The 27,802-nt window shown below is 39.1% G+C and overlaps 12 protein-coding genes and 4 pseudogenes across 12 annotated transcripts; 8 read left to right on the forward strand and 8 right to left on the reverse strand.

Annotated features, from left to right (window-relative positions):
- Nucleotides 1–122: 122 nt before the first annotated feature.
- Nucleotides 123–533, reverse strand: LOC149887658 (histone H3). Its single transcript, XM_090088800.1, has one exon. It carries the CDS (start codon nt 531–533, stop codon nt 123–125), a length of 411 nt encoding a protein of 136 aa, XP_089944926.1.
- Nucleotides 534–1,072: 539 nt separating this feature from the next.
- On the forward strand, nt 1,073–1,430 carry LOC149887659 (histone H4). Its single transcript, XM_090088609.1, has one exon. The coding sequence runs from the start codon at nt 1,073–1,075 to the stop codon at nt 1,382–1,384; it is 312 nt and encodes a 103-aa protein (XP_089944735.1). The 3' UTR covers nt 1,385–1,430.
- A 694-nt stretch (nt 1,431–2,124) lies between these two features.
- On the reverse strand, nt 2,125–2,529 carry LOC149887660 (late histone H2B.L4 pseudogene; annotated as a pseudogene).
- A 294-nt stretch (nt 2,530–2,823) lies between these two features.
- On the forward strand, nt 2,824–3,213 carry LOC149887661 (histone H2A, orphon). The gene has a single exon (XM_090088801.1). The coding sequence runs from the start codon at nt 2,824–2,826 to the stop codon at nt 3,211–3,213; it is 390 nt and encodes a 129-aa protein (XP_089944927.1).
- Nucleotides 3,214–7,747: 4,534 nt separating this feature from the next.
- Nucleotides 7,748–8,158, reverse strand: LOC149887662 (histone H3). The gene has a single exon (XM_090088802.1). It carries the CDS (start codon nt 8,156–8,158, stop codon nt 7,748–7,750), a length of 411 nt encoding a protein of 136 aa, XP_089944928.1.
- A 539-nt stretch (nt 8,159–8,697) lies between these two features.
- On the forward strand, nt 8,698–9,009 carry LOC149887663 (histone H4). Its single transcript, XM_090086797.1, has one exon. It carries the CDS (start codon nt 8,698–8,700, stop codon nt 9,007–9,009), a length of 312 nt encoding a protein of 103 aa, XP_089942923.1.
- Nucleotides 9,010–9,749: 740 nt separating this feature from the next.
- On the reverse strand, nt 9,750–10,154 carry LOC149887664 (late histone H2B.L4 pseudogene; annotated as a pseudogene).
- A 294-nt stretch (nt 10,155–10,448) lies between these two features.
- On the forward strand, nt 10,449–10,838 carry LOC149887665 (histone H2A, orphon). Its single transcript, XM_090088803.1, has one exon. It carries the CDS (start codon nt 10,449–10,451, stop codon nt 10,836–10,838), a length of 390 nt encoding a protein of 129 aa, XP_089944929.1.
- Nucleotides 10,839–15,196: 4,358 nt separating this feature from the next.
- On the reverse strand, nt 15,197–15,607 carry LOC149887666 (histone H3). Its single transcript, XM_090088804.1, has one exon. It carries the CDS (start codon nt 15,605–15,607, stop codon nt 15,197–15,199), a length of 411 nt encoding a protein of 136 aa, XP_089944930.1.
- A 539-nt stretch (nt 15,608–16,146) lies between these two features.
- LOC149887667 (histone H4) lies at nt 16,147–16,458 on the forward strand. The gene has a single exon (XM_090086796.1). The coding sequence runs from the start codon at nt 16,147–16,149 to the stop codon at nt 16,456–16,458; it is 312 nt and encodes a 103-aa protein (XP_089942922.1).
- A 740-nt stretch (nt 16,459–17,198) lies between these two features.
- Nucleotides 17,199–17,603, reverse strand: LOC149887668 (late histone H2B.L4 pseudogene; annotated as a pseudogene).
- Nucleotides 17,604–17,897: 294 nt separating this feature from the next.
- LOC149887669 (histone H2A, orphon) lies at nt 17,898–18,287 on the forward strand. Its single transcript, XM_090088805.1, has one exon. The coding sequence runs from the start codon at nt 17,898–17,900 to the stop codon at nt 18,285–18,287; it is 390 nt and encodes a 129-aa protein (XP_089944931.1).
- A 4,538-nt stretch (nt 18,288–22,825) lies between these two features.
- Nucleotides 22,826–23,236, reverse strand: LOC149887670 (histone H3). Its single transcript, XM_090088806.1, has one exon. The coding sequence runs from the start codon at nt 23,234–23,236 to the stop codon at nt 22,826–22,828; it is 411 nt and encodes a 136-aa protein (XP_089944932.1).
- A 539-nt stretch (nt 23,237–23,775) lies between these two features.
- On the forward strand, nt 23,776–24,087 carry LOC149887671 (histone H4). Its single transcript, XM_090086987.1, has one exon. It carries the CDS (start codon nt 23,776–23,778, stop codon nt 24,085–24,087), a length of 312 nt encoding a protein of 103 aa, XP_089943113.1.
- A 740-nt stretch (nt 24,088–24,827) lies between these two features.
- LOC149887672 (late histone H2B.L4 pseudogene) lies at nt 24,828–25,232 on the reverse strand (annotated as a pseudogene).
- Nucleotides 25,233–25,526: 294 nt separating this feature from the next.
- On the forward strand, nt 25,527–25,916 carry LOC149887673 (histone H2A, orphon). The gene has a single exon (XM_090088807.1). The coding sequence runs from the start codon at nt 25,527–25,529 to the stop codon at nt 25,914–25,916; it is 390 nt and encodes a 129-aa protein (XP_089944933.1).
- The last annotated feature ends 1,886 nt before the right edge of the window (nt 25,917–27,802 follow it).

Below are 27,802 nucleotides of genomic sequence, written 5' to 3' on the forward strand. Positions count from 1 at the left end.
TTGTGTTTGTTTGTTTGTTGTTTTTTTTTTTTGTTTTGTTTTGTTTTAAGGCACTAAGCCGACAACGTTTTTAACAGATTTGTGGCTATGAAAATAGCCGTTTTGTTTAGAAGCACCATTTTTTAAGCTCGCTCTCCTCTGATTCTTCTCGCCAACTGAATGTCTTTTGGCATAATAGTGACACGCTTTGCATGGATGGCGCACAAGTTGGTATCTTCGAAGAGACCCACTAAGTAGGCTTCTGAAGCTTCTTGTAAGGCCATGACGGCGGTGCTTTGGAAACGCAAGTCAGTCTTGAAATCTTGAGCTATTTCGCGAACCAATCGCTGGAAGGGTAGTTTTCTGATTAGGAGCTCTGTCGATTTTTGGTATCTTCGGATCTCTCTCAAAGCTACGGTACCGGGTCGGTATCTGTGGGGTTTCTTTACTCCGCCGGTAGCCGGGGCACTCTTTCTTGCTGCTTTTGTTGCCAGCTGCTTTCTCGGTGCTTTACCGCCGGTAGATTTTCTAGCTGTTTGTTTTGTGCGGGCCATTGTAAGTTACGCTTACACTTATCAGTTTAAGTTGAACTTTTGAAGTTTTTCAATTTAACGCGTTTTGTTGACATTTTTAGACTTTGCCGCGACTTAAAGCTGCATTCTGATTGGTGCTAAGAAAGTGCTCTTTGATTGGTTCAAGTACAAATGCAAAATAAGGCATTAAGGCCACGTAGGCGTGTTTTTTGGCTACGGGAAAAGAGAGCGCGTTTGTCTCGCCTCTACAATTTCTGCTTTTTTAAACACTTCAAAGACAGGTCGACGTAGTGGAATTCCGAAAAGAAACTTTTCTGCTCTGTTTGCGAACGGATAAAAGCGTTAAATGCGAAAACGCGCGTTAAAAACAAGGCAGTTTGTTTTGGTTTTTTTTTTTTTTGTTTTTTTGGTTCAGATGGCTTTTTGACGAAGGACCGTTGCGATTGGTTGTTTGACGAAGATGTTTCCATCTATGTAGGGTAAAAGTCGCGCTTCCAGCGCATAATAAAAACAAAAAGAAACGCAAAAAGACAGTAATTGAACTTCAAACAATTTTAATCATGTCTGGTCGCGGTAAAGGAGGAAAAGGACTTGGAAAAGGAGGCGCAAAGCGTCATCGCAAGATTTTACGTGATAACATCCAAGGAATCACAAAGCCCGCCATACGTCGTCTAGCTCGTCGCGGTGGTGTTAAGCGTATCTCTGGACTTATCTACGAGGAGACTCGAGGCGTTCTAAAAGTCTTTTTGGAAAACGTTATTCGCGACGCTGTAACATACACAGAGCATGCCAAGAGAAAGACAGTCACCGCTATGGACGTTGTCTACGCATTAAAAAGACAAGGTCGCACATTGTACGGCTTTGGTGGTTAAAAGGGGAACACCTCAGCAATCAAAAACGGCTATTTTTATAGCCACACATCTGTTTTAAACGTTAATAGGCAATCTAGAACTTGAACGCTGCACCGCGATAAGCAGAGGGGGTGTGTAAAAACGGTTTAGTTTACCAGTTTCAGTTTGTTTCAATCGAAATGAAAAGCAATTGAATTGATTTCTAAGTAATGTTTTTTAGCGAGGCATAGTTTAACTGAGTGTTTAGAGTAGACGCTTGACACATAAAGTGTTTTGCTCACCATCATCGGGCTAGAAAGGTGATTTTTATCTAAAGCGCTGCTTTAAGTCTGATTTCCTAAAGATGCGCGCAATACATTTGAAAAAAAAAAAAAAAAAGAAAAAAGAAAAAAGGAGCAAAAGTGTGGTAGTAGCAGCAAATAATAACGATGGGTGGGTCATAAGGGCTAAGGTTTTGATCAAAAGCAAAAAGGTGGCGCTCAAGTAGTTGTTGAAAGATTTTCTCACGCGTTTACCTACTGTAATAACTTTTTGTATCCAAAGTGGATGCAAAAGCTATACGTTTAAACATCAAAAAAAGCAAGTCTAGAAAAGCGCTCGCTCTTTAGACGCGGTGTCGCAATTTAAAACGAGCAAACAATGGCTGCCTAGCTATTGCATTTTAAGTACTTTCTCTCTACTACAATTTAAGGCGTTCTAATGCGTACAATGCTTTTACAAGATGTGTGGCTATGAAAATAGCCGTTTAGATAGCGCTCCATCTATTTACTGCTGGTGTACTTAGTAACAGCCTTGGTGCCTTCGCTCACTGCGTGTTTGGCCAACTCACCGGGAAGTAAGAGGCGCACAGCTGTTTGAATTTCACGCGAAGAGATGGTTGATTTCTTGTTTTGGAGGGCTAGTCGTGAAGCTTCTGAAGCGATTCTTTCAAAAATGTCGTTGACGAAAGAATTCATGATGCTCATCGCTTTGGAAGAAACACCAACATCAGGGTGAACTTGCTTCAAGACGTTGTAAATGTAAATGGCGTAGGATTCTCGCCTCTTTCTCTTGCGCTTTTTGTCTCCAGTACCAGCGATCTTGCCGCCTTTCTTACCAGCGCGTTTTTCCCCCTTTTTGGCCACCTTGGGCGCTTGTTTTCCTCCGGCCTTTGGAGCGTCAGACATGTCGACGAGTTTTAGAGAATTGAAATTTGAAATTACAAGCAACCGAATCACTTCCTATATAAAGCGCAGTTGTGGTCTCCAATTCGAGAACATTTCTGTTTCTCGCAAGCTCATTGGTTCTTCAAAGATTAACTAATTTGCGCATTGTTTGACGGAGTTTTTCTATTCGTTAAAAAAAGTGCAGTTCGAGACCAAATGTTTTTGATAAGAAAAAGGAATTTTGTAAGTTGATTTCAAAGCGCGCACAAATATCTCTAGGTTGTCTCTCGTTGTTTCTCAGTGTAAGAAATTAAAATGTCAGGACGTGGAAAAGGAGGAAAAGCTAAAGCCAAGGCAAAGACTCGATCGTTCAGAGCCGGACTTCAGTTTCCAGTCGGTCGTGTTCACCGATTTTTGCGCAAAGGACACTACGCCAATCGCATCGGTTCAGGCGCACCTGTCTATTTAGCTGCTGTTTTGGAGTATCTCTCCGCCGAAATTTTGGAGTTGGCCGGTAACGCTGCTCGTGACAATAAGAAAGCTAGAATCATTCCTCGACACTTACAGTTAGCTGTTCGCAATGACGAAGAGTTGAACAAGTTGTTGTCAGGTGTTACTATAGCCAGTGGCGGTGTGCTGCCAAACATACAAGCCGTTTTGCTTCCCAAGAAGAACGAAAAGGTTCCAAAACCAGCAGCCAAATAAACGGTACTCTGAACACAAGATAAAAAATAAAGGCTATTTTCATAGCCACACATCTGTTAAAAACATGACGGCATGAGCTTAAACACACTAAGGAGAATATAAAGAAGTGTGTGTGTGTGTGTGTGTGTGTGTGTGTGTGTGTGTAAGGAAGGGAGGGGAGGGGGGTTCAAAATCTCTTTTTAAAGCTGTTAGGGGATAAAAAGAGCACACGCATCCCGTTACAAAAAAATACATGGTGGGGTTTACACGCCATCTTTGAAACGTTTTAAGTTATAACCTGAGGGAGAAAAAACAGTTCGGTTACCTCACAGGTCACGTGCATGTTCAAGATTCCAAGTTTTGAAAGGATCCAACGTAACTTGAATAAAAAGTGAACACGCACGTGCCCAGATTGGCGACCATCTATAGGCTGTAGGAAAATAACAAAGAAGATTTAAGCGCCTCCGTAAGAATTTAGCTCCCTTAGGATTTCAGCAAAAAAGTATATTTAGCGGAGAAAAAAACAAAGAGCGAGGTTAAGCAGCAGTGACGGCATTAGCATCAGCAGCAGCAACAAAAACAAAACAAAACAAAAAAAAACAAACAAAAAAGCGGCAGCACGAAAAAAAAAAAAAAAAAAAAAAATTTCCGTTTTTTACACTTGCGTGTTTGTCTGTGTGTAATCCTTAATTGCATGGTTTTTTGTTGTTGGTTTTACCTTGTCATTTTTCTTCTGCGCACGTTCTCTTGGTCAGTAGTTTTTTGAAATGCGAAAAAAAACGTCAACGAAAAGAAGTGAACGGGTCATTGCACGTCATGTCTAACAAACAAGAGGGGTAAAGACAAAGACGTCCGCTGTCGAAAACTCATACATACTCCAAGCTGACACACTCTTGAGACACTTCGAAATAAAGCAAATGATCAAAGTCATAACACTTGACAAAGTCGAAACAAAAATCACAGCATGCGCAGACAACCCTTTATTTTACATTAAAGGAAAAAAACGTAAAGCTAGAACTAAACATTCCTTCAATTAAAACACGTCAAACTTGCGACGGGCACAAAACTCAACATATAACAAAGTTACGACGCTCTAGTTCTTTTACATTTTGTTTTCTAAATGACCCGTCCCTAAAACCCCGGAAAGAATAAAACGCGACAGTCGAGTTGTTGGCCAATACCTTTTTTCACAGTAACTATCAGGTGTTTCTCGCAACGTCGGATGGGTTGCTGAAACCTTAAAAAAGAACTTTAAAAAGCTTGTGGGGTAGCGTTAGTTCTCATGCTATTTTAACAAAGTACTAAAACTTTAGTTAAAGTAATAAGATTTTACAAAGTAGCTACATTTTAATTATTGTCCTCATTTATCGTCATCTATCGTCATTTTTCACGTATCTGCCTAACTTAGTACCTAACAAACTAACTAAGATACAAACTAACTAACTGAATGACTAACTAACTGACTGACTAACCAACTAACTGACTGACTGACTAACTAACTAACTGACTGACTAACTAACTAACTAACTAACTAACTGATTGACTAACTAACTAACTAACTAACCAACTAACTAACTAACTAACTAACTAACTAACTAACTAACTAACTAACTAACTAACTAACTAACTAACTAACTAACTAACTAACTAACCAACTAACTCACTGAGAGACTAACTAACTAACTAACTAACTAACTAACTAACTAACTAACTAACTAACTAACTAACCAACTAACTCACTGAGAGACTAACTAACTAACTAACTAACTAACTAACTAACTAACTAACTAACTAACTAACCAACTAACTCACTGAGAGACTAACTAACTAACTAACTAACTAACTAACTAACTAACTAACTAACTGACTAACTAACTAACTAACTAACTAACTAACTAACTAACTAACTAACTAACTAACTAACTAACTAACTAACTAACTAACTAACTAACTAACTAACTAACTAACTAACTAACTAACTAACTAACTAACTAACTAACTAACTAACTAACTAACCAACTAACTCACTGAGAGACTAACTAACTAACTAACTAACTAACTAACTAACTAACTAACTAACTAACTAACTAACTAACTAACTAACTAACTAACTAACTAACTAACTAACTAACTAACTAACTAACTAACTAACTAACTAACTAACTAACTAACTAACTAACTAACCAACTAACTCACTGAGAGACTAACTAACTAACTAACTAACTAACTAACTAACTAACTAACTAACTAACTAACTAACTAACTAACTAACTAACTAACTAACTAACTAACTAACTAACTAACTAACTAACTAACTAACTAACTAACTAACTAACTAACTAACTAACTAACTAAGTAGCTGACTTTGTATTTGTTTTTCAATTATGAACGAGTTCCTTGCAAGATAGATATTTCTGTTGCATTTGTTAGCCTTTATTTTTAGCAAAAATAAAATTCCAACTGGTGCTTTTCTAATGTCAAGGACCTCGCTAAGGCTAAAGCAGCTAAGCCTAATGGTTATGATGTTATAAAGCGGAGAAAAATGAACTTTTCTGAAAATGAAAAAACGAGAGATGGAATTGATCTGCAATAACTTCGGTTGTGAACACCTTATAACTGATGCCTCGCGCGATTTTAATAACTTTGCATCATGCAAAAGCCGCCAAATTCACTTTTCACGAGTGTTAAAGTGTCATTTTTGAAATGCCAGTTATGAGCGCATGAAATCAAAAGCGAAATTTGCACTTTGAAAAGCAAACGGAAATGTAGAGCATCTTTTAAAATCGCCATATTCTAATTCAGTTTTGCCTTTATGAACTTGAACAAAAGTTGCATGCCTTCCCAAGACTGCACAATTGTAAAGAAAACACCAAGCTTCGCTCGAACGATGACTATGAAGACGAAGAACCGAATGGACCCCGTATTGTGCATTCGTCACTCATTCTCTTATCTCCTCAAACGTTTTTTTACCGTTACCTTCCATAATGAATTTTATTTTTTATTTATTTTTTTTTTTTACGATGTCCAGAACTTTCAGGTTGCTAAGTTTTTCCTTTTTTTCTAGTGTCCGCGACTTTATATATGTTGACTGCGTTATCGCAGTTTTAGCCTTCGATCGTTTTTGTTAACGAACACGAATAAGCACAACATAGTGTTCCTTTTTCATGGAATGTTCTTTGTTGTGTCTCTGTGTTTAGAAAAAGAATTGGTCTGAACTAAAAATCGTCGTTAGTACGCGTTGCTAACGCATTAAATATTCCAGCAATCGCGCGTGTTTGTGCCCTTCGCCTCTATTGAGTTTGTATGGTACCAAATGCTTAGAAGAGATTGGCATAAGCTTTTTTGGGAAGCCATATGGTTCAGTTTCTTGATGAAATTAAGCTGCTTTGTCCAGAGTAAGTAGCGCTGATGTTATTTGGCCATGCGCGCACTCGATTGCTTTTAAAGACTATTTTTTCGATGTTTTGATGCGATACCTTTCGCTTCTAACATGCTGTGGCACCGAAACGCCGCAATTTACAAAGCGTCACTATTCTTTAGAAGATTTCAAAACTAATGAAGCTTTAAGAGAGCGAGAGACGCGAGCTGTGGAGGTTTGCCTGTCAACACGAAAACACACTTTGCAGTCTGACGGTGGAGCAAAAAAAAAAAAAAAAAAGTCTCCTCGACAGTCCGCATAAAACTCCGCTTGAAAAATAAAAACATCTAAACATCTAGAAGTTTTATAAAAACGAACGCAACGTTTCTCTGAAACACGACAAAAAAAAAATGACTGAAGCTGCATCTCCGAAAAAGGCCACAAAGAAGTCTGCGCCTAAAAAGCCTGCTGATCATGCTCCCTACAAGGCGATGATTGTCGATGCTATTAATTCGCTTAAAGAACGCAAAGGGTCGTCAAGACAAGCTATCGCCAAGCACGTCAAGGCCAACAACAAGGTGGGTGAAAACGTCGATTCGCAAGTCAAGATTAATTTAAAGCGCATGGTGGTTGCTGGCGAGCTCGTACAAGTGAAAGGAACTGGCGCGTCGGGTTCTTTTAGAATTGCAGCTAAGCCCAAACCGTTAAAGAAGCCTGCTGCAGTCGCCAAGAAGCACAAAAAAGAAGCCAAAGAAGTAAAGAAGCCTGCTGAAAAGAAGAGCACGCCAAAAAAGAAAGCTGCGTCAGTGAAAAAAGTCGCACAAAAAGAGAAAGTGAAAAAAGCTACTCCTAAGAAAAAAGTGACTCCCGCAAAAAAGAGCGCCCAGAAACCGGTTGCTAAAAAGCCCGCAGTAAAGAAAGTGAAAGCGACACCTAAGAAGAAAGCTGCAGCCAAGAAAACCATCGCAAAAGTGGAAAAGAAATAACCTAACCTACCCCGCTTTTTGTCAAACGGCTATTTTCATAGCCACACATCTTTCTAAAAACAAAGTTCCAGGCGTAGAACTTGTTTACTTTGTGTTTGTTTGTTTGTTGTTTTTTTTTTTTGTTTTGTTTTGTTTTAAGGCACTAAGCCGACAACGTTTTTAACAGATTTGTGGCTATGAAAATAGCCGTTTTGTTTAGAAGCACCATTTTTTAAGCTCGCTCTCCTCTGATTCTTCTCGCCAACTGAATGTCTTTTGGCATAATAGTGACACGCTTTGCATGGATGGCGCACAAGTTGGTATCTTCGAAGAGACCCACTAAGTAGGCTTCTGAAGCTTCTTGTAAGGCCATGACGGCGGTGCTTTGGAAACGCAAGTCAGTCTTGAAATCTTGAGCTATTTCGCGAACCAATCGCTGGAAGGGTAGTTTTCTGATTAGGAGCTCTGTCGATTTTTGGTATCTTCGGATCTCTCTCAAAGCTACGGTACCGGGTCGGTATCTGTGGGGTTTCTTTACTCCGCCGGTAGCCGGGGCACTCTTTCTTGCTGCTTTTGTTGCCAGCTGCTTTCTCGGTGCTTTACCGCCGGTAGATTTTCTAGCTGTTTGTTTTGTGCGGGCCATTGTAAGTTACGCTTACACTTATCAGTTTAAGTTGAACTTTTGAAGTTTTTCAATTTAACGCGTTTTGTTGACATTTTTAGACTTTGCCGCGACTTAAAGCTGCATTCTGATTGGTGCTAAGAAAGTGCTCTTTGATTGGTTCAAGTACAAATGCAAAATAAGGCATTAAGGCCACGTAGGCGTGTTTTTTGGCTACGGGAAAAGAGAGCGCGTTTGTCTCGCCTCTACAATTTCTGCTTTTTTAAACACTTCAAAGACAGGTCGACGTAGTGGAATTCCGAAAAGAAACTTTTCTGCTCTGTTTGCGAACGGATAAAAGCGTTAAATGCGAAAACGCGCGTTAAAAACAAGGCAGTTTGTTTTGGTTTTTTTTTTTTTTGTTTTTTTGGTTCAGATGGCTTTTTGACGAAGGACCGTTGCGATTGGTTGTTTGACGAAGATGTTTCCATCTATGTAGGGTAAAAGTCGCGCTTCCAGCGCATAATAAAAACAAAAAGAAACGCAAAAAGACAGTAATTGAACTTCAAACAATTTTAATCATGTCTGGTCGCGGTAAAGGAGGAAAAGGACTTGGAAAAGGAGGCGCAAAGCGTCATCGCAAGATTTTACGTGATAACATCCAAGGAATCACAAAGCCCGCCATACGTCGTCTAGCTCGTCGCGGTGGTGTTAAGCGTATCTCTGGACTTATCTACGAGGAGACTCGAGGCGTTCTAAAAGTCTTTTTGGAAAACGTTATTCGCGACGCTGTAACATACACAGAGCATGCCAAGAGAAAGACAGTCACCGCTATGGACGTTGTCTACGCATTAAAAAGACAAGGTCGCACATTGTACGGCTTTGGTGGTTAAAAGGGGAACACCTCAGCAATCAAAAACGGCTATTTTTATAGCCACACATCTGTTTTAAACGTTAATAGGCAATCTAGAACTTGAACGCTGCACCGCGATAAGCAGAGGGGGTGTGTAAAAACGGTTTAGTTTACCAGTTTCAGTTTGTTTCAATCGAAATGAAAAGCAATTGAATTGATTTCTAAGTAATGTTTTTTAGCGAGGCATAGTTTAACTGAGTGTTTAGAGTAGACGCTTGACACATAAAGTGTTTTGCTCACCATCATCGGGCTAGAAAGGTGATTTTTATCTAAAGCGCTGCTTTAAGTCTGATTTCCTAAAGATGCGCGCAATACATTTGAAAAAAAAAAAAAAAAAGAAAAAAGAAAAAAGGAGCAAAAGTGTGGTAGTAGCAGCAAATAATAACGATGGGTGGGTCATAAGGGCTAAGGTTTTGATCAAAAGCAAAAAGGTGGCGCTCAAGTAGTTGTTGAAAGATTTTCTCACGCGTTTACCTACTGTAATAACTTTTTGTATCCAAAGTGGATGCAAAAGCTATACGTTTAAACATCAAAAAAAGCAAGTCTAGAAAAGCGCTCGCTCTTTAGACGCGGTGTCGCAATTTAAAACGAGCAAACAATGGCTGCCTAGCTATTGCATTTTAAGTACTTTCTCTCTACTACAATTTAAGGCGTTCTAATGCGTACAATGCTTTTACAAGATGTGTGGCTATGAAAATAGCCGTTTAGATAGCGCTCCATCTATTTACTGCTGGTGTACTTAGTAACAGCCTTGGTGCCTTCGCTCACTGCGTGTTTGGCCAACTCACCGGGAAGTAAGAGGCGCACAGCTGTTTGAATTTCACGCGAAGAGATGGTTGATTTCTTGTTTTGGAGGGCTAGTCGTGAAGCTTCTGAAGCGATTCTTTCAAAAATGTCGTTGACGAAAGAATTCATGATGCTCATCGCTTTGGAAGAAACACCAACATCAGGGTGAACTTGCTTCAAGACGTTGTAAATGTAAATGGCGTAGGATTCTCGCCTCTTTCTCTTGCGCTTTTTGTCTCCAGTACCAGCGATCTTGCCGCCTTTCTTACCAGCGCGTTTTTCCCCCTTTTTGGCCACCTTGGGCGCTTGTTTTCCTCCGGCCTTTGGAGCGTCAGACATGTCGACGAGTTTTAGAGAATTGAAATTTGAAATTACAAGCAACCGAATCACTTCCTATATAAAGCGCAGTTGTGGTCTCCAATTCGAGAACATTTCTGTTTCTCGCAAGCTCATTGGTTCTTCAAAGATTAACTAATTTGCGCATTGTTTGACGGAGTTTTTCTATTCGTTAAAAAAAGTGCAGTTCGAGACCAAATGTTTTTGATAAGAAAAAGGAATTTTGTAAGTTGATTTCAAAGCGCGCACAAATATCTCTAGGTTGTCTCTCGTTGTTTCTCAGTGTAAGAAATTAAAATGTCAGGACGTGGAAAAGGAGGAAAAGCTAAAGCCAAGGCAAAGACTCGATCGTTCAGAGCCGGACTTCAGTTTCCAGTCGGTCGTGTTCACCGATTTTTGCGCAAAGGACACTACGCCAATCGCATCGGTTCAGGCGCACCTGTCTATTTAGCTGCTGTTTTGGAGTATCTCTCCGCCGAAATTTTGGAGTTGGCCGGTAACGCTGCTCGTGACAATAAGAAAGCTAGAATCATTCCTCGACACTTACAGTTAGCTGTTCGCAATGACGAAGAGTTGAACAAGTTGTTGTCAGGTGTTACTATAGCCAGTGGCGGTGTGCTGCCAAACATACAAGCCGTTTTGCTTCCCAAGAAGAACGAAAAGGTTCCAAAACCAGCAGCCAAATAAACGGTACTCTGAACACAAGATAAAAAATAAAGGCTATTTTCATAGCCACACATCTGTTAAAAACATGACGGCATGAGCTTAAACACACTAAGGAGAATATAAAGAAGTGTGTGTGTGTGTGTGTGTGTGTGTGTGTAAGGAAGGGAGGGGAGGGGGGTTCAAAATCTCTTTTTAAAGCTGTTAGGGGATAAAAAGAGCACACGCATCCCGTTACAAGAAAATACATGGTGGGGTTTACACGCCATCTTTGAAACGTTTTAAGTTATAACCTGAGGGAGAAAAAACAGTTCGGTTACCTCACAGGTCACGTGCATGTTCAAGATTCCAAGTTTTGAAAGGATCCAACGTAACTTGAATAAAAAGTGAACACGCACGTGCCCAGATTGGCGACCATCTATAGGCTGTAGGAAAATAACAAAGAAGATTTAAGCGCCTCCGTAAGAATTTAGCTCCCTTAGGATTTCAGCAAAAAAGTATATTTAGCGGAGAAAAAAACAAAGAGCGAGGTTAAGCAGCAGTGACGGCATTAGCATCAGCAGCAGCAACAAAAACAAAACAAAACAAAAAAAAACAAACAAAAAAGCGGCAGCACGAAAAAAAAAAAAAAAAAAAAAAATTTCCGTTTTTTACACTTGCGTGTTTGTCTGTGTGTAATCCTTAATTGCATGGTTTTTTGTTGTTGGTTTTACCTTGTCATTTTTCTTCTGCGCACGTTCTCTTGGTCAGTAGTTTTTTGAAATGCGAAAAAAAACGTCAACGAAAAGAAGTGAACGGGTCATTGCACGTCATGTCTAACAAACAAGAGGGGTAAAGACAAAGACGTCCGCTGTCGAAAACTCATACATACTCCAAGCTGACACACTCTTGAGACACTTCGAAATAAAGCAAATGATCAAAGTCATAACACTTGACAAAGTCGAAACAAAAATCACAGCATGCGCAGACAACCCTTTATTTTACATTAAAGGAAAAAAACGTAAAGCTAGAACTAAACATTCCTTCAATTAAAACACGTCAAACTTGCGACGGGCACAAAACTCAACATATAACAAAGTTACGACGCTCTAGTTCTTTTACATTTTGTTTTCTAAATGACCCGTCCCTAAAACCCCGGAAAGAATAAAACGCGACAGTCGAGTTGTTGGCCAATACCTTTTTTCACAGTAACTATCAGGTGTTTCTCGCAACGTCGGATGGGTTGCTGAAACCTTAAAAAAGAACTTTAAAAAGCTTGTGGGGTAGCGTTAGTTCTCATGCTATTTTAACAAAGTACTAAAACTTTAGTTAAAGTAATAAGATTTTACAAAGTAGCTACATTTTAATTATTGTCCTCATTTATCGTCATCTATCGTCATTTTTCACGTATCTGCCTAACTTAGTACCTAACAAACTAACTAAGATACAAACTAACTAACTGAATGACTAACTAACTGACTGACTAACCAACTAACTGACTGACTGACTAACTAACTAACTGACTGACTAACTAACTAACTAACTAACTAACTGATTGACTAACTAACTAACTAACTAACCAACTAACTAACTAACTAACTAACTAACTAACTAACTAACTAACTAACTAACTAACTAACTAACTAACTAACTAACTAACTAACTAACTAACCAACTAACTCACTGAGAGACTAACTAACTAACTAACTAACTAACTAACTAACTAACTAACTAACTAACTAACTAACCAACTAACTCACTGAGAGACTAACTAACTAACTAACTAACTAACTAACTAACTAACTAACTAACTAACCAACTAACTCACTGAGAGACTAACTAACTAACTAACTAACTAACTAACTAACTAACTAACTGACTAACTAACTAACTAACTAACTAACTAACTAACTAACTAACTAACTAACTAACTAACTAACTAACTAACTAACTAACTAACTAACTAACTAACTAACTAACTAACTAACTAACTAACTAACTAACTAACTAACTAACTAACTAACTAACTAACCAACTAACTCACTGAGAGACTAACTAACTAACTAACTAACTAACTAACTAACTAACTAACTAACTAACTAACTAACTAACTAACTAACTAACTAACTAACTAACTAACTAACTAACTAACTAACTAACTAACTAACTAACTAACTAACTAACTAACTAACTAACTAACTAAGTAGCTGACTTTGTATTTGTTTTTCAATTATGAACGAGTTCCTTGCAAGATAGATATTTCTGTTGCATTTGTTAGCCTTTATTTTTAGCAAAAATAAAATTCCAACTGGTGCTTTTCTAATGTCAAGGACCTCGCTAAGGCTAAAGCAGCTAAGCCTAATGGTTATGATGTTATAAAGCGGAGAAAAATGAACTTTTCTGAAAATGAAAAAACGAGAGATGGAATTGATCTGCAATAACTTCGGTTGTGAACACCTTATAACTGATGCCTCGCGCGATTTTAATAACTTTGCATCATGCAAAAGCCGCCAAATTCACTTTTCACGAGTGTTAAAGTGTCATTTTTGAAATGCCAGTTATGAGCGCATGAAATCAAAAGCGAAATTTGCACTTTGAAAAGCAAACGGAAATGTAGAGCATCTTTTAAAATCGCCATATTCTAATTCAGTTTTGCCTTTATGAACTTGAACAAAAGTTGCATGCCTTCCCAAGACTGCACAATTGTAAAGAAAACACCAAGCTTCGCTCGAACGATGACTATGAAGACGAAGAACCGAATGGACCCCGTATTGTGCATTCGTCACTCATTCTCTTATCTCCTCAAACGTTTTTTTACCGTTACCTTCCATAATGAATTTTATTTTTTATTTATTTTTTTTTTTTACGATGTCCAGAACTTTCAGGTTGCTAAGTTTTTCCTTTTTTTCTAGTGTCCGCGACTTTATATATGTTGACTGCGTTATCGCAGTTTTAGCCTTCGATCGTTTTTGTTAACGAACACGAATAAGCACAACATAGTGTTCCTTTTTCATGGAATGTTCTTTGTTGTGTCTCTGTGTTTAGAAAAAGAATTGGTCTGAACTAAAAATCGTCGTTAGTACGCGTTGCTAACGCATTAAATATTCCAGCAATCGCGCGTGTTTGTGCCCTTCGCCTCTATTGAGTTTGTATGGTACCAAATGCTTAGAAGAGATTGGCATAAGCTTTTTTGGGAAGCCATATGGTTCAGTTTCTTGATGAAATTAAGCTGCTTTGTCCAGAGTAAGTAGCGCTGATGTTATTTGGCCATGCGCGCACTCGATTGCTTTTAAAGACTATTTTTTCGATGTTTTGATGCGATACCTTTCGCTTCTAACATGCTGTGGCACCGAAACGCCGCAATTTACAAAGCGTCACTATTCTTTAGAAGATTTCAAAACTAATGAAGCTTTAAGAGAGCGAGAGACGCGAGCTGTGGAGGTTTGCCTGTCAACACGAAAACACACTTTGCAGTCTGACGGTGGAGCAAAAAAAAAAAAAAAAAAGTCTCCTCGACAGTCCGCATAAAACTCCGCTTGAAAAATAAAAACATCTAAACATCTAGAAGTTTTATAAAAACGAACGCAACGTTTCTCTGAAACACGACAAAAAAAAAATGACTGAAGCTGCATCTCCGAAAAAGGCCACAAAGAAGTCTGCGCCTAAAAAGCCTGCTGATCATGCTCCCTACAAGGCGATGATTGTCGATGCTATTAATTCGCTTAAAGAACGCAAAGGGTCGTCAAGACAAGCTATCGCCAAGCACGTCAAGGCCAACAACAAGGTGGGTGAAAACGTCGATTCGCAAGTCAAGATTAATTTAAAGCGCATGGTGGTTGCTGGCGAGCTCGTACAAGTGAAAGGAACTGGCGCGTCGGGTTCTTTTAGAATTGCAGCTAAGCCCAAACCGTTAAAGAAGCCTGCTGCAGTCGCCAAGAAGCACAAAAAAGAAGCCAAAGAAGTAAAGAAGCCTGCTGAAAAGAAGAGCACGCCAAAAAAGAAAGCTGCGTCAGTGAAAAAAGTCGCACAAAAAGAGAAAGTGAAAAAAGCTACTCCTAAGAAAAAAGTGACTCCCGCAAAAAAGAGCGCCCAGAAACCGGTTGCTAAAAAGCCCGCAGTAAAGAAAGTGAAAGCGACACCTAAGAAGAAAGCTGCAGCCAAGAAAACCATCGCAAAAGTGGAAAAGAAATAACCTAACCTACCCCGCTTTTTGTCAAACGGCTATTTTCATAGCCACACATCTTTCTAAAAACAAAGTTCCAGGCGTAGAACTTGTTTACTTTGTGTTTGTTTGTTTGTTGTTTTTTTTTTTTGTTTTGTTTTGTTTTAAGGCACTAAGCCGACAACGTTTTTAACAGATTTGTGGCTATGAAAATAGCCGTTTTGTTTAGAAGCACCATTTTTTAAGCTCGCTCTCCTCTGATTCTTCTCGCCAACTGAATGTCTTTTGGCATAATAGTGACACGCTTTGCATGGATGGCGCACAAGTTGGTATCTTCGAAGAGACCCACTAAGTAGGCTTCTGAAGCTTCTTGTAAGGCCATGACGGCGGTGCTTTGGAAACGCAAGTCAGTCTTGAAATCTTGAGCTATTTCGCGAACCAATCGCTGGAAGGGTAGTTTTCTGATTAGGAGCTCTGTCGATTTTTGGTATCTTCGGATCTCTCTCAAAGCTACGGTACCGGGTCGGTATCTGTGGGGTTTCTTTACTCCGCCGGTAGCCGGGGCACTCTTTCTTGCTGCTTTTGTTGCCAGCTGCTTTCTCGGTGCTTTACCGCCGGTAGATTTTCTAGCTGTTTGTTTTGTGCGGGCCATTGTAAGTTACGCTTACACTTATCAGTTTAAGTTGAACTTTTGAAGTTTTTCAATTTAACGCGTTTTGTTGACATTTTTAGACTTTGCCGCGACTTAAAGCTGCATTCTGATTGGTGCTAAGAAAGTGCTCTTTGATTGGTTCAAGTACAAATGCAAAATAAGGCATTAAGGCCACGTAGGCGTGTTTTTTGGCTACGGGAAAAGAGAGCGCGTTTGTCTCGCCTCTACAATTTCTGCTTTTTTAAACACTTCAAAGACAGGTCGACGTAGTGGAATTCCGAAAAGAAACTTTTCTGCTCTGTTTGCGAACGGATAAAAGCGTTAAATGCGAAAACGCGCGTTAAAAACAAGGCAGTTTGTTTTGGTTTTTTTTTTTTTTGTTTTTTTGGTTCAGATGGCTTTTTGACGAAGGACCGTTGCGATTGGTTGTTTGACGAAGATGTTTCCATCTATGTAGGGTAAAAGTCGCGCTTCCAGCGCATAATAAAAACAAAAAGAAACGCAAAAAGACAGTAATTGAACTTCAAACAATTTTAATCATGTCTGGTCGCGGTAAAGGAGGAAAAGGACTTGGAAAAGGAGGCGCAAAGCGTCATCGCAAGATTTTACGTGATAACATCCAAGGAATCACAAAGCCCGCCATACGTCGTCTAGCTCGTCGCGGTGGTGTTAAGCGTATCTCTGGACTTATCTACGAGGAGACTCGAGGCGTTCTAAAAGTCTTTTTGGAAAACGTTATTCGCGACGCTGTAACATACACAGAGCATGCCAAGAGAAAGACAGTCACCGCTATGGACGTTGTCTACGCATTAAAAAGACAAGGTCGCACATTGTACGGCTTTGGTGGTTAAAAGGGGAACACCTCAGCAATCAAAAACGGCTATTTTTATAGCCACACATCTGTTTTAAACGTTAATAGGCAATCTAGAACTTGAACGCTGCACCGCGATAAGCAGAGGGGGTGTGTAAAAACGGTTTAGTTTACCAGTTTCAGTTTGTTTCAATCGAAATGAAAAGCAATTGAATTGATTTCTAAGTAATGTTTTTTAGCGAGGCATAGTTTAACTGAGTGTTTAGAGTAGACGCTTGACACATAAAGTGTTTTGCTCACCATCATCGGGCTAGAAAGGTGATTTTTATCTAAAGCGCTGCTTTAAGTCTGATTTCCTAAAGATGCGCGCAATACATTTGAAAAAAAAAAAAAAAAAGAAAAAAGAAAAAAGGAGCAAAAGTGTGGTAGTAGCAGCAAATAATAACGATGGGTGGGTCATAAGGGCTAAGGTTTTGATCAAAAGCAAAAAGGTGGCGCTCAAGTAGTTGTTGAAAGATTTTCTCACGCGTTTACCTACTGTAATAACTTTTTGTATCCAAAGTGGATGCAAAAGCTATACGTTTAAACATCAAAAAAAGCAAGTCTAGAAAAGCGCTCGCTCTTTAGACGCGGTGTCGCAATTTAAAACGAGCAAACAATGGCTGCCTAGCTATTGCATTTTAAGTACTTTCTCTCTACTACAATTTAAGGCGTTCTAATGCGTACAATGCTTTTACAAGATGTGTGGCTATGAAAATAGCCGTTTAGATAGCGCTCCATCTATTTACTGCTGGTGTACTTAGTAACAGCCTTGGTGCCTTCGCTCACTGCGTGTTTGGCCAACTCACCGGGAAGTAAGAGGCGCACAGCTGTTTGAATTTCACGCGAAGAGATGGTTGATTTCTTGTTTTGGAGGGCTAGTCGTGAAGCTTCTGAAGCGATTCTTTCAAAAATGTCGTTGACGAAAGAATTCATGATGCTCATCGCTTTGGAAGAAACACCAACATCAGGGTGAACTTGCTTCAAGACGTTGTAAATGTAAATGGCGTAGGATTCTCGCCTCTTTCTCTTGCGCTTTTTGTCTCCAGTACCAGCGATCTTGCCGCCTTTCTTACCAGCGCGTTTTTCCCCCTTTTTGGCCACCTTGGGCGCTTGTTTTCCTCCGGCCTTTGGAGCGTCAGACATGTCGACGAGTTTTAGAGAATTGAAATTTGAAATTACAAGCAACCGAATCACTTCCTATATAAAGCGCAGTTGTGGTCTCCAATTCGAGAACATTTCTGTTTCTCGCAAGCTCATTGGTTCTTCAAAGATTAACTAATTTGCGCATTGTTTGACGGAGTTTTTCTATTCGTTAAAAAAAGTGCAGTTCGAGACCAAATGTTTTTGATAAGAAAAAGGAATTTTGTAAGTTGATTTCAAAGCGCGCACAAATATCTCTAGGTTGTCTCTCGTTGTTTCTCAGTGTAAGAAATTAAAATGTCAGGACGTGGAAAAGGAGGAAAAGCTAAAGCCAAGGCAAAGACTCGATCGTTCAGAGCCGGACTTCAGTTTCCAGTCGGTCGTGTTCACCGATTTTTGCGCAAAGGACACTACGCCAATCGCATCGGTTCAGGCGCACCTGTCTATTTAGCTGCTGTTTTGGAGTATCTCTCCGCCGAAATTTTGGAGTTGGCCGGTAACGCTGCTCGTGACAATAAGAAAGCTAGAATCATTCCTCGACACTTACAGTTAGCTGTTCGCAATGACGAAGAGTTGAACAAGTTGTTGTCAGGTGTTACTATAGCCAGTGGCGGTGTGCTGCCAAACATACAAGCCGTTTTGCTTCCCAAGAAGAACGAAAAGGTTCCAAAACCAGCAGCCAAATAAACGGTACTCTGAACACAAGATAAAAAATAAAGGCTATTTTCATAGCCACACATCTGTTAAAAACATGACGGCATGAGCTTAAACACACTAAGGAGAATATAAAGAAGTGTGTGTGTGTGTGTGTGTGTGTGTGTGTGTGTAAGGAAGGGAGGGGAGGGGGGTTCAAAATCTCTTTTTAAAGCTGTTAGGGGATAAAAAGAGCACACGCATCCCGTTACAAAAAAATACATGGTGGGGTTTACACGCCATCTTTGAAACGTTTTAAGTTATAACCTGAGGGAGAAAAAACAGTTCGGTTACCTCACAGGTCACGTGCATGTTCAAGATTCCAAGTTTTGAAAGGATCCAACGTAACTTGAATAAAAAGTGAACACGCACGTGCCCAGATTGGCGACCATCTATAGGCTGTAGGAAAATAACAAAGAAGATTTAAGCGCCTCCGTAAGAATTTAGCTCCCTTAGGATTTCAGCAAAAAAGTATATTTAGCGGAGAAAAAAACAAAGAGCGAGGTTAAGCAGCAGTGACGGCATTAGCATCAGCAGCAGCAACAAAAACAAAACAAAACAAAAAAAAACAAACAAAAAAGCGGCAGCACGAAAAAAAAAAAAAAAAAAAAAAATTTCCGTTTTTTACACTTGCGTGTTTGTCTGTGTGTAATCCTTAATTGCATGGTTTTTTGTTGTTGGTTTTACCTTGTCATTTTTCTTCTGCGCACGTTCTCTTGGTCAGTAGTTTTTTGAAATGCGAAAAAAAACGTCAACGAAAAGAAGTGAACGGGTCATTGCACGTCATGTCTAACAAACAAGAGGGGTAAAGACAAAGACGTCCGCTGTCGAAAACTCATACATACTCCAAGCTGACACACTCTTGAGACACTTCGAAATAAAGCAAATGATCAAAGTCATAACACTTGACAAAGTCGAAACAAAAATCACAGCATGCGCAGACAACCCTTTATTTTACATTAAAGGAAAAAAACGTAAAGCTAGAACTAAACATTCCTTCAATTAAAACACGTCAAACTTGCGACGGGCACAAAACTCAACATATAACAAAGTTACGACGCTCTAGTTCTTTTACATTTTGTTTTCTAAATGACCCGTCCCTAAAACCCCGGAAAGAATAAAACGCGACAGTCGAGTTGTTGGCCAATACCTTTTTTCACAGTAACTATCAGGTGTTTCTCGCAACGTCGGATGGGTTGCTGAAACCTTAAAAAAGAACTTTAAAAAGCTTGTGGGGTAGCGTTAGTTCTCATGCTATTTTAACAAAGTACTAAAACTTTAGTTAAAGTAATAAGATTTTACAAAGTAGCTACATTTTAATTATTGTCCTCATTTATCGTCATCTATCGTCATTTTTCACGTATCTGCCTAACTTAGTACCTAACAAACTAACTAAGATACAAACTAACTAACTGAATGACTAACTAACTGACTGACTAACCAACTAACTGACTGACTGACTAACTAACTAACTGACTGACTAACTAACTAACTAACTAACTAACTGATTGACTAACTAACTAACTAACTAACCAACTAACTAACTAACTAACTAACTAACTAACTAACTAACTAACTAACTAACTAACTAACTAACTAACTAACTAACTAACTAACTAACCAACTAACTCACTGAGAGACTAACTAACTAACTAACTAACTAACTAACTAACTAACTAACTAACTAACTAACTAACTAACCAACTAACTCACTGAGAGACTAACTAACTAACTAACTAACTAACTAACTAACTAACTAACTAACTAACTAACCAACTAACTCACTGAGAGACTAACTAACTAACTAACTAACTAACTAACTAACTAACTAACTAACTGACTAACTAACTAACTAACTAACTAACTAACTAACTAACTAACTAACTAACTAACTAACTAACTAACTAACTAACTAACTAACTAACTAACTAACTAACTAACTAACTAACTAACTAACTAACTAACTAACTAACTAACTAACTAACTAACCAACTAACTCACTGAGAGACTAACTAACTAACTAACTAACTAACTAACTAACTAACTAACTAACTAACTAACTAACTAACTAACTAACTAACTAACTAACTAACTAACTAACTAACTAACTAACTAACTAACTAACTAACTAACTAACTAACTAACTAACTAACTAACCAACTAACTCACTGAGAGACTAACTAACTAACTAACTAACTAACTAACTAACTAACTAACTAACTAACTAACTAACTAACTAACTAACTAACTAACTAACTAACTAACTAACTAACTAACTAACTAACTAACTAACTAACTAACTAACTAACTAACTAACTAACTAACTAACTAAGTAGCTGACTTTGTATTTGTTTTTCAATTATGAACGAGTTCCTTGCAAGATAGATATTTCTGTTGCATTTGTTAGCCTTTATTTTTAGCAAAAATAAAATTCCAACTGGTGCTTTTCTAATGTCAAGGACCTCGCTAAGGCTAAAGCAGCTAAGCCTAATGGTTATGATGTTATAAAGCGGAGAAAAATGAACTTTTCTGAAAATGAAAAAACGAGAGATGGAATTGATCTGCAATAACTTCGGTTGTGAACACCTTATAACTGATGCCTCGCGCGATTTTAATAACTTTGCATCATGCAAAAGCCGCCAAATTCACTTTTCACGAGTGTTAAAGTGTCATTTTTGAAATGCCAGTTATGAGCGCATGAAATCAAAAGCGAAATTTGCACTTTGAAAAGCAAACGGAAATGTAGAGCATCTTTTAAAATCGCCATATTCTAATTCAGTTTTGCCTTTATGAACTTGAACAAAAGTTGCATGCCTTCCCAAGACTGCACAATTGTAAAGAAAACACCAAGCTTCGCTCGAACGATGACTATGAAGACGAAGAACCGAATGGACCCCGTATTGTGCATTCGTCACTCATTCTCTTATCTCCTCAAACGTTTTTTTACCGTTACCTTCCATAATGAATTTTATTTTTTATTTATTTTTTTTTTTTACGATGTCCAGAACTTTCAGGTTGCTAAGTTTTTCCTTTTTTTCTAGTGTCCGCGACTTTATATATGTTGACTGCGTTATCGCAGTTTTAGCCTTCGATCGTTTTTGTTAACGAACACGAATAAGCACAACATAGTGTTCCTTTTTCATGGAATGTTCTTTGTTGTGTCTCTGTGTTTAGAAAAAGAATTGGTCTGAACTAAAAATCGTCGTTAGTACGCGTTGCTAACGCATTAAATATTCCAGCAATCGCGCGTGTTTGTGCCCTTCGCCTCTATTGAGTTTGTATGGTACCAAATGCTTAGAAGAGATTGGCATAAGCTTTTTTGGGAAGCCATATGGTTCAGTTTCTTGATGAAATTAAGCTGCTTTGTCCAGAGTAAGTAGCGCTGATGTTATTTGGCCATGCGCGCACTCGATTGCTTTTAAAGACTATTTTTTCGATGTTTTGATGCGATACCTTTCGCTTCTAACATGCTGTGGCACCGAAACGCCGCAATTTACAAAGCGTCACTATTCTTTAGAAGATTTCAAAACTAATGAAGCTTTAAGAGAGCGAGAGACGCGAGCTGTGGAGGTTTGCCTGTCAACACGAAAACACACTTTGCAGTCTGACGGTGGAGCAAAAAAAAAAAAAAAAAAGTCTCCTCGACAGTCCGCATAAAACTCCGCTTGAAAAATAAAAACATCTAAACATCTAGAAGTTTTATAAAAACGAACGCAACGTTTCTCTGAAACACGACAAAAAAAAAATGACTGAAGCTGCATCTCCGAAAAAGGCCACAAAGAAGTCTGCGCCTAAAAAGCCTGCTGATCATGCTCCCTACAAGGCGATGATTGTCGATGCTATTAATTCGCTTAAAGAACGCAAAGGGTCGTCAAGACAAGCTATCGCCAAGCACGTCAAGGCCAACAACAAGGTGGGTGAAAACGTCGATTCGCAAGTCAAGATTAATTTAAAGCGCATGGTGGTTGCTGGCGAGCTCGTACAAGTGAAAGGAACTGGCGCGTCGGGTTCTTTTAGAATTGCAGCTAAGCCCAAACCGTTAAAGAAGCCTGCTGCAGTCGCCAAGAAGCACAAAAAAGAAGCCAAAGAAGTAAAGAAGCCTGCTGAAAAGAAGAGCACGCCAAAAAAGAAAGCTGCGTCAGTGAAAAAAGTCGCACAAAAAGAGAAAGTGAAAAAAGCTACTCCTAAGAAAAAAGTGACTCCCGCAAAAAAGAGCGCCCAGAAACCGGTTGCTAAAAAGCCCGCAGTAAAGAAAGTGAAAGCGACACCTAAGAAGAAAGCTGCAGCCAAGAAAACCATCGCAAAAGTGGAAAAGAAATAACCTAACCTACCCCGCTTTTTGTCAAACGGCTATTTTCATAGCCACACATCTTTCTAAAAACAAAGTTCCAGGCGTAGAACTTGTTTACTTTGTGTTTGTTTGTTTGTTGTTTTTTTTTTTTGTTTTGTTTTGTTTTAAGGCACTAAGCCGACAACGTTTTTAACAGATTTGTGGCTATGAAAATAGCCGTTTTGTTTAGAAGCACCATTTTTTAAGCTCGCTCTCCTCTGATTCTTCTCGCCAACTGAATGTCTTTTGGCATAATAGTGACACGCTTTGCATGGATGGCGCACAAGTTGGTATCTTCGAAGAGACCCACTAAGTAGGCTTCTGAAGCTTCTTGTAAGGCCATGACGGCGGTGCTTTGGAAACGCAAGTCAGTCTTGAAATCTTGAGCTATTTCGCGAACCAATCGCTGGAAGGGTAGTTTTCTGATTAGCAGCTCTGTCGATTTTTGGTATCTTCGGATCTCTCTCAAAGCTACGGTACCGGGTCGGTATCTGTGGGGTTTCTTTACTCCGCCGGTAGCCGGGGCACTCTTTCTTGCTGCTTTTGTTGCCAGCTGCTTTCTCGGTGCTTTACCGCCGGTAGATTTTCTAGCTGTTTGTTTTGTGCGGGCCATTGTAAGTTACGCTTACACTTATCAGTTTAAGTTGAACTTTTGAAGTTTTTCAATTTAACGCGTTTTGTTGACATTTTTAGACTTTGCCGCGACTTAAAGCTGCATTCTGATTGGTGCTAAGAAAGTGCTCTTTGATTGGTTCAAGTACAAATGCAAAATAAGGCATTAAGGCCACGTAGGCGTGTTTTTTGGCTACGGGAAAAGAGAGCGCGTTTGTCTCGCCTCTACAATTTCTGCTTTTTTAAACACTTCAAAGACAGGTCGACGTAGTGGAATTCCGAAAAGAAACTTTTCTGCTCTGTTTGCGAACGGATAAAAGCGTTAAATGCGAAAACGCGCGTTAAAAACAAGGCAGTTTGTTTTGGTTTTTTTTTTTTTTGTTTTTTTGGTTCAGATGGCTTTTTGACGAAGGACCGTTGCGATTGGTTGTTTGACGAAGATGTTTCCATCTATGTAGGGTAAAAGTCGCGCTTCCAGCGCATAATAAAAACAAAAAGAAACGCAAAAAGACAGTAATTGAACTTCAAACAATTTTAATCATGTCTGGTCGCGGTAAAGGAGGAAAAGGACTTGGAAAAGGAGGCGCAAAGCGTCATCGCAAGATTTTACGTGATAACATCCAAGGAATCACAAAGCCCGCCATACGTCGTCTAGCTCGTCGCGGTGGTGTTAAGCGTATCTCTGGACTTATCTACGAGGAGACTCGAGGCGTTCTAAAAGTCTTTTTGGAAAACGTTATTCGCGACGCTGTAACATACACAGAGCATGCCAAGAGAAAGACAGTCACCGCTATGGACGTTGTCTACGCATTAAAAAGACAAGGTCGCACATTGTACGGCTTTGGTGGTTAAAAGGGGAACACCTCAGCAATCAAAAACGGCTATTTTTATAGCCACACATCTGTTTTAAACGTTAATAGGCAATCTAGAACTTGAACGCTGCACCGCGATAAGCAGAGGGGGTGTGTAAAAACGGTTTAGTTTACCAGTTTCAGTTTGTTTCAATCGAAATGAAAAGCAATTGAATTGATTTCTAAGTAATGTTTTTTAGCGAGGCATAGTTTAACTGAGTGTTTAGAGTAGACGCTTGACACATAAAGTGTTTTGCTCACCATCATCGGGCTAGAAAGGTGATTTTTATCTAAAGCGCTGCTTTAAGTCTGATTTCCTAAAGATGCGCGCAATACATTTGAAAAAAAAAAAAAAAAAGAAAAAAGAAAAAAGGAGCAAAAGTGTGGTAGTAGCAGCAAATAATAACGATGGGTGGGTCATAAGGGCTAAGGTTTTGATCAAAAGCAAAAAGGTGGCGCTCAAGTAGTTGTTGAAAGATTTTCTCACGCGTTTACCTACTGTAATAACTTTTTGTATCCAAAGTGGATGCAAAAGCTATACGTTTAAACATCAAAAAAAGCAAGTCTAGAAAAGCGCTCGCTCTTTAGACGCGGTGTCGCAATTTAAAACGAGCAAACAATGGCTGCCTAGCTATTGCATTTTAAGTACTTTCTCTCTACTACAATTTAAGGCGTTCTAATGCGTACAATGCTTTTACAAGATGTGTGGCTATGAAAATAGCCGTTTAGATAGCGCTCCATCTATTTACTGCTGGTGTACTTAGTAACAGCCTTGGTGCCTTCGCTCACTGCGTGTTTGGCCAACTCACCGGGAAGTAAGAGGCGCACAGCTGTTTGAATTTCACGCGAAGAGATGGTTGATTTCTTGTTTTGGAGGGCTAGTCGTGAAGCTTCTGAAGCGATTCTTTCAAAAATGTCGTTGACGAAAGAATTCATGATGCTCATCGCTTTGGAAGAAACACCAACATCAGGGTGAACTTGCTTCAAGACGTTGTAAATGTAAATGGCGTAGGATTCTCGCCTCTTTCTCTTGCGCTTTTTGTCTCCAGTACCAGCGATCTTGCCGCCTTTCTTACCAGCGCGTTTTTCCCCCTTTTTGGCCACCTTGGGCGCTTGTTTTCCTCCGGCCTTTGGAGCGTCAGACATGTCGACGAGTTTTAGAGAATTGAAATTTGAAATTACAAGCAACCGAATCACTTCCTATATAAAGCGCAGTTGTGGTCTCCAATTCGAGAACATTTCTGTTTCTCGCAAGCTCATTGGTTCTTCAAAGATTAACTAATTTGCGCATTGTTTGACGGAGTTTTTCTATTCGTTAAAAAAAGTGCAGTTCGAGACCAAATGTTTTTGATAAGAAAAAGGAATTTTGTAAGTTGATTTCAAAGCGCGCACAAATATCTCTAGGTTGTCTCTCGTTGTTTCTCAGTGTAAGAAATTAAAATGTCAGGACGTGGAAAAGGAGGAAAAGCTAAAGCCAAGGCAAAGACTCGATCGTTCAGAGCCGGACTTCAGTTTCCAGTCGGTCGTGTTCACCGATTTTTGCGCAAAGGACACTACGCCAATCGCATCGGTTCAGGCGCACCTGTCTATTTAGCTGCTGTTTTGGAGTATCTCTCCGCCGAAATTTTGGAGTTGGCCGGTAACGCTGCTCGTGACAATAAGAAAGCTAGAATCATTCCTCGACACTTACAGTTAGCTGTTCGCAATGACGAAGAGTTGAACAAGTTGTTGTCAGGTGTTACTATAGCCAGTGGCGGTGTGCTGCCAAACATACAAGCCGTTTTGCTTCCCAAGAAGAACGAAAAGGTTCCAAAACCAGCAGCCAAATAAACGGTACTCTGAACACAAGATAAAAAATAAAGGCTATTTTCATAGCCACACATCTGTTAAAAACATGACGGCATGAGCTTAAACACACTAAGGAGAATATAAAGAAGTGTGTGTGTGTGTGTGTGTGTGTGTGTGTGTGTAAGGAAGGGAGGGGAGGGGGGTTCAAAATCTCTTTTTAAAGCTGTTAGGGGATAAAAAGAGCACACGCATCCCGTTACAAGAAAATACATGGTGGGGTTTACACGCCATCTTTGAAACGTTTTAAGTTATAACCTGAGGGAGAAAAAACAGTTCGGTTACCTCACAGGTCACGTGCATGTTCAAGATTCCAAGTTTTGAAAGGATCCAACGTAACTTGAATAAAAAGTGAACACGCACGTGCCCAGATTGGCGACCATCTATAGGCTGTAGGAAAATAACAAAGAAGATTTAAGCGCCTCCGTAAGAATTTAGCTCCCTTAGGATTTCAGCAAAAAAGTATATTTAGCGGAGAAAAAAACAAAGAGCGAGGTTAAGCAGCAGTGACGGCATTAGCATCAGCAGCAGCAACAAAAACAAAACAAAACAAAAAAAAACAAACAAAAAAGCGGCAGCACGAAAAAAAAAAAAAAAAAAAAAAATTTCCGTTTTTTACACTTGCGTGTTTGTCTGTGTGTAATCCTTAATTGCATGGTTTTTTGTTGTTGGTTTTACCTTGTCATTTTTCTTCTGCGCACGTTCTCTTGGTCAGTAGTTTTTTGAAATGCGAAAAAAAACGTCAACGAAAAGAAGTGAACGGGTCATTGCACGTCATGTCTAACAAACAAGAGGGGTAAAGACAAAGACGTCCGCTGTCGAAAACTCATACATACTCCAAGCTGACACACTCTTGAGACACTTCGAAATAAAGCAAATGATCAAAGTCATAACACTTGACAAAGTCGAAACAAAAATCACAGCATGCGCAGACAACCCTTTATTTTACATTAAAGGAAAAAAACGTAAAGCTAGAACTAAACATTCCTTCAATTAAAACACGTCAAACTTGCGACGGGCACAAAACTCAACATATAACAAAGTTACGACGCTCTAGTTCTTTTACATTTTGTTTTCTAAATGACCCGTCCCTAAAACCCCGGAAAGAATAAAACGCGACAGTCGAGTTGTTGGCCAATACCTTTTTTCACAGTAACTATCAGGTGTTTCTCGCAACGTCGGATGGGTTGCTGAAACCTTAAAAAAGAACTTTAAAAAGCTTGTGGGGTAGCGTTAGTTCTCATGCTATTTTAACAAAGTACTAAAACTTTAGTTAAAGTAATAAGATTTTACAAAGTAGCTACATTTTAATTATTGTCCTCATTTATCGTCATCTATCGTCATTTTTCACGTATCTGCCTAACTTAGTACCTAACAAACTAACTAAGATACAAACTAACTAACTGAATGACTAACTAACTGACTGACTAACCAACTAACTGACTGACTGACTAACTAACTAACTGACTGACTAACTAACTAACTAACTAACTAACTGATTGACTAACTAACTAACTAACTAACCAACTAACTAACTAACTAACTAACTAACTAACTAACTAACTAACTAACTAACTAACTAACTAACTAACTAACTAACTAACTAACTAACTAACCAACTAACTCACTGAGAGACTAACTAACTAACTAACTAACTAACTAACTAACTAACTAACTAACTAACTAACTAACCAACTAACTCACTGAGAGACTAACTAACTAACTAACTAACTAACTAACTAACTAACTAACTAACTAACCAACTAACTCACTGAGAGACTAACTAACTAACTAACTAACTAACTAACTAACTAACTAACTGACTAACTAACTAACTAACTAACTAACTAACTAACTAACTAACTAACTAA

This window comes from Hydra viridissima, unplaced genomic scaffold, assembly GCF_058129835.1.
Source record: "Hydra viridissima isolate aposymbiotic clone 2 unplaced genomic scaffold, HvirCarnegie_v1 scaffold_5, whole genome shotgun sequence".
NCBI lineage: Eukaryota > Metazoa > Cnidaria > Hydrozoa > Anthoathecata > Hydridae > Hydra > Hydra viridissima.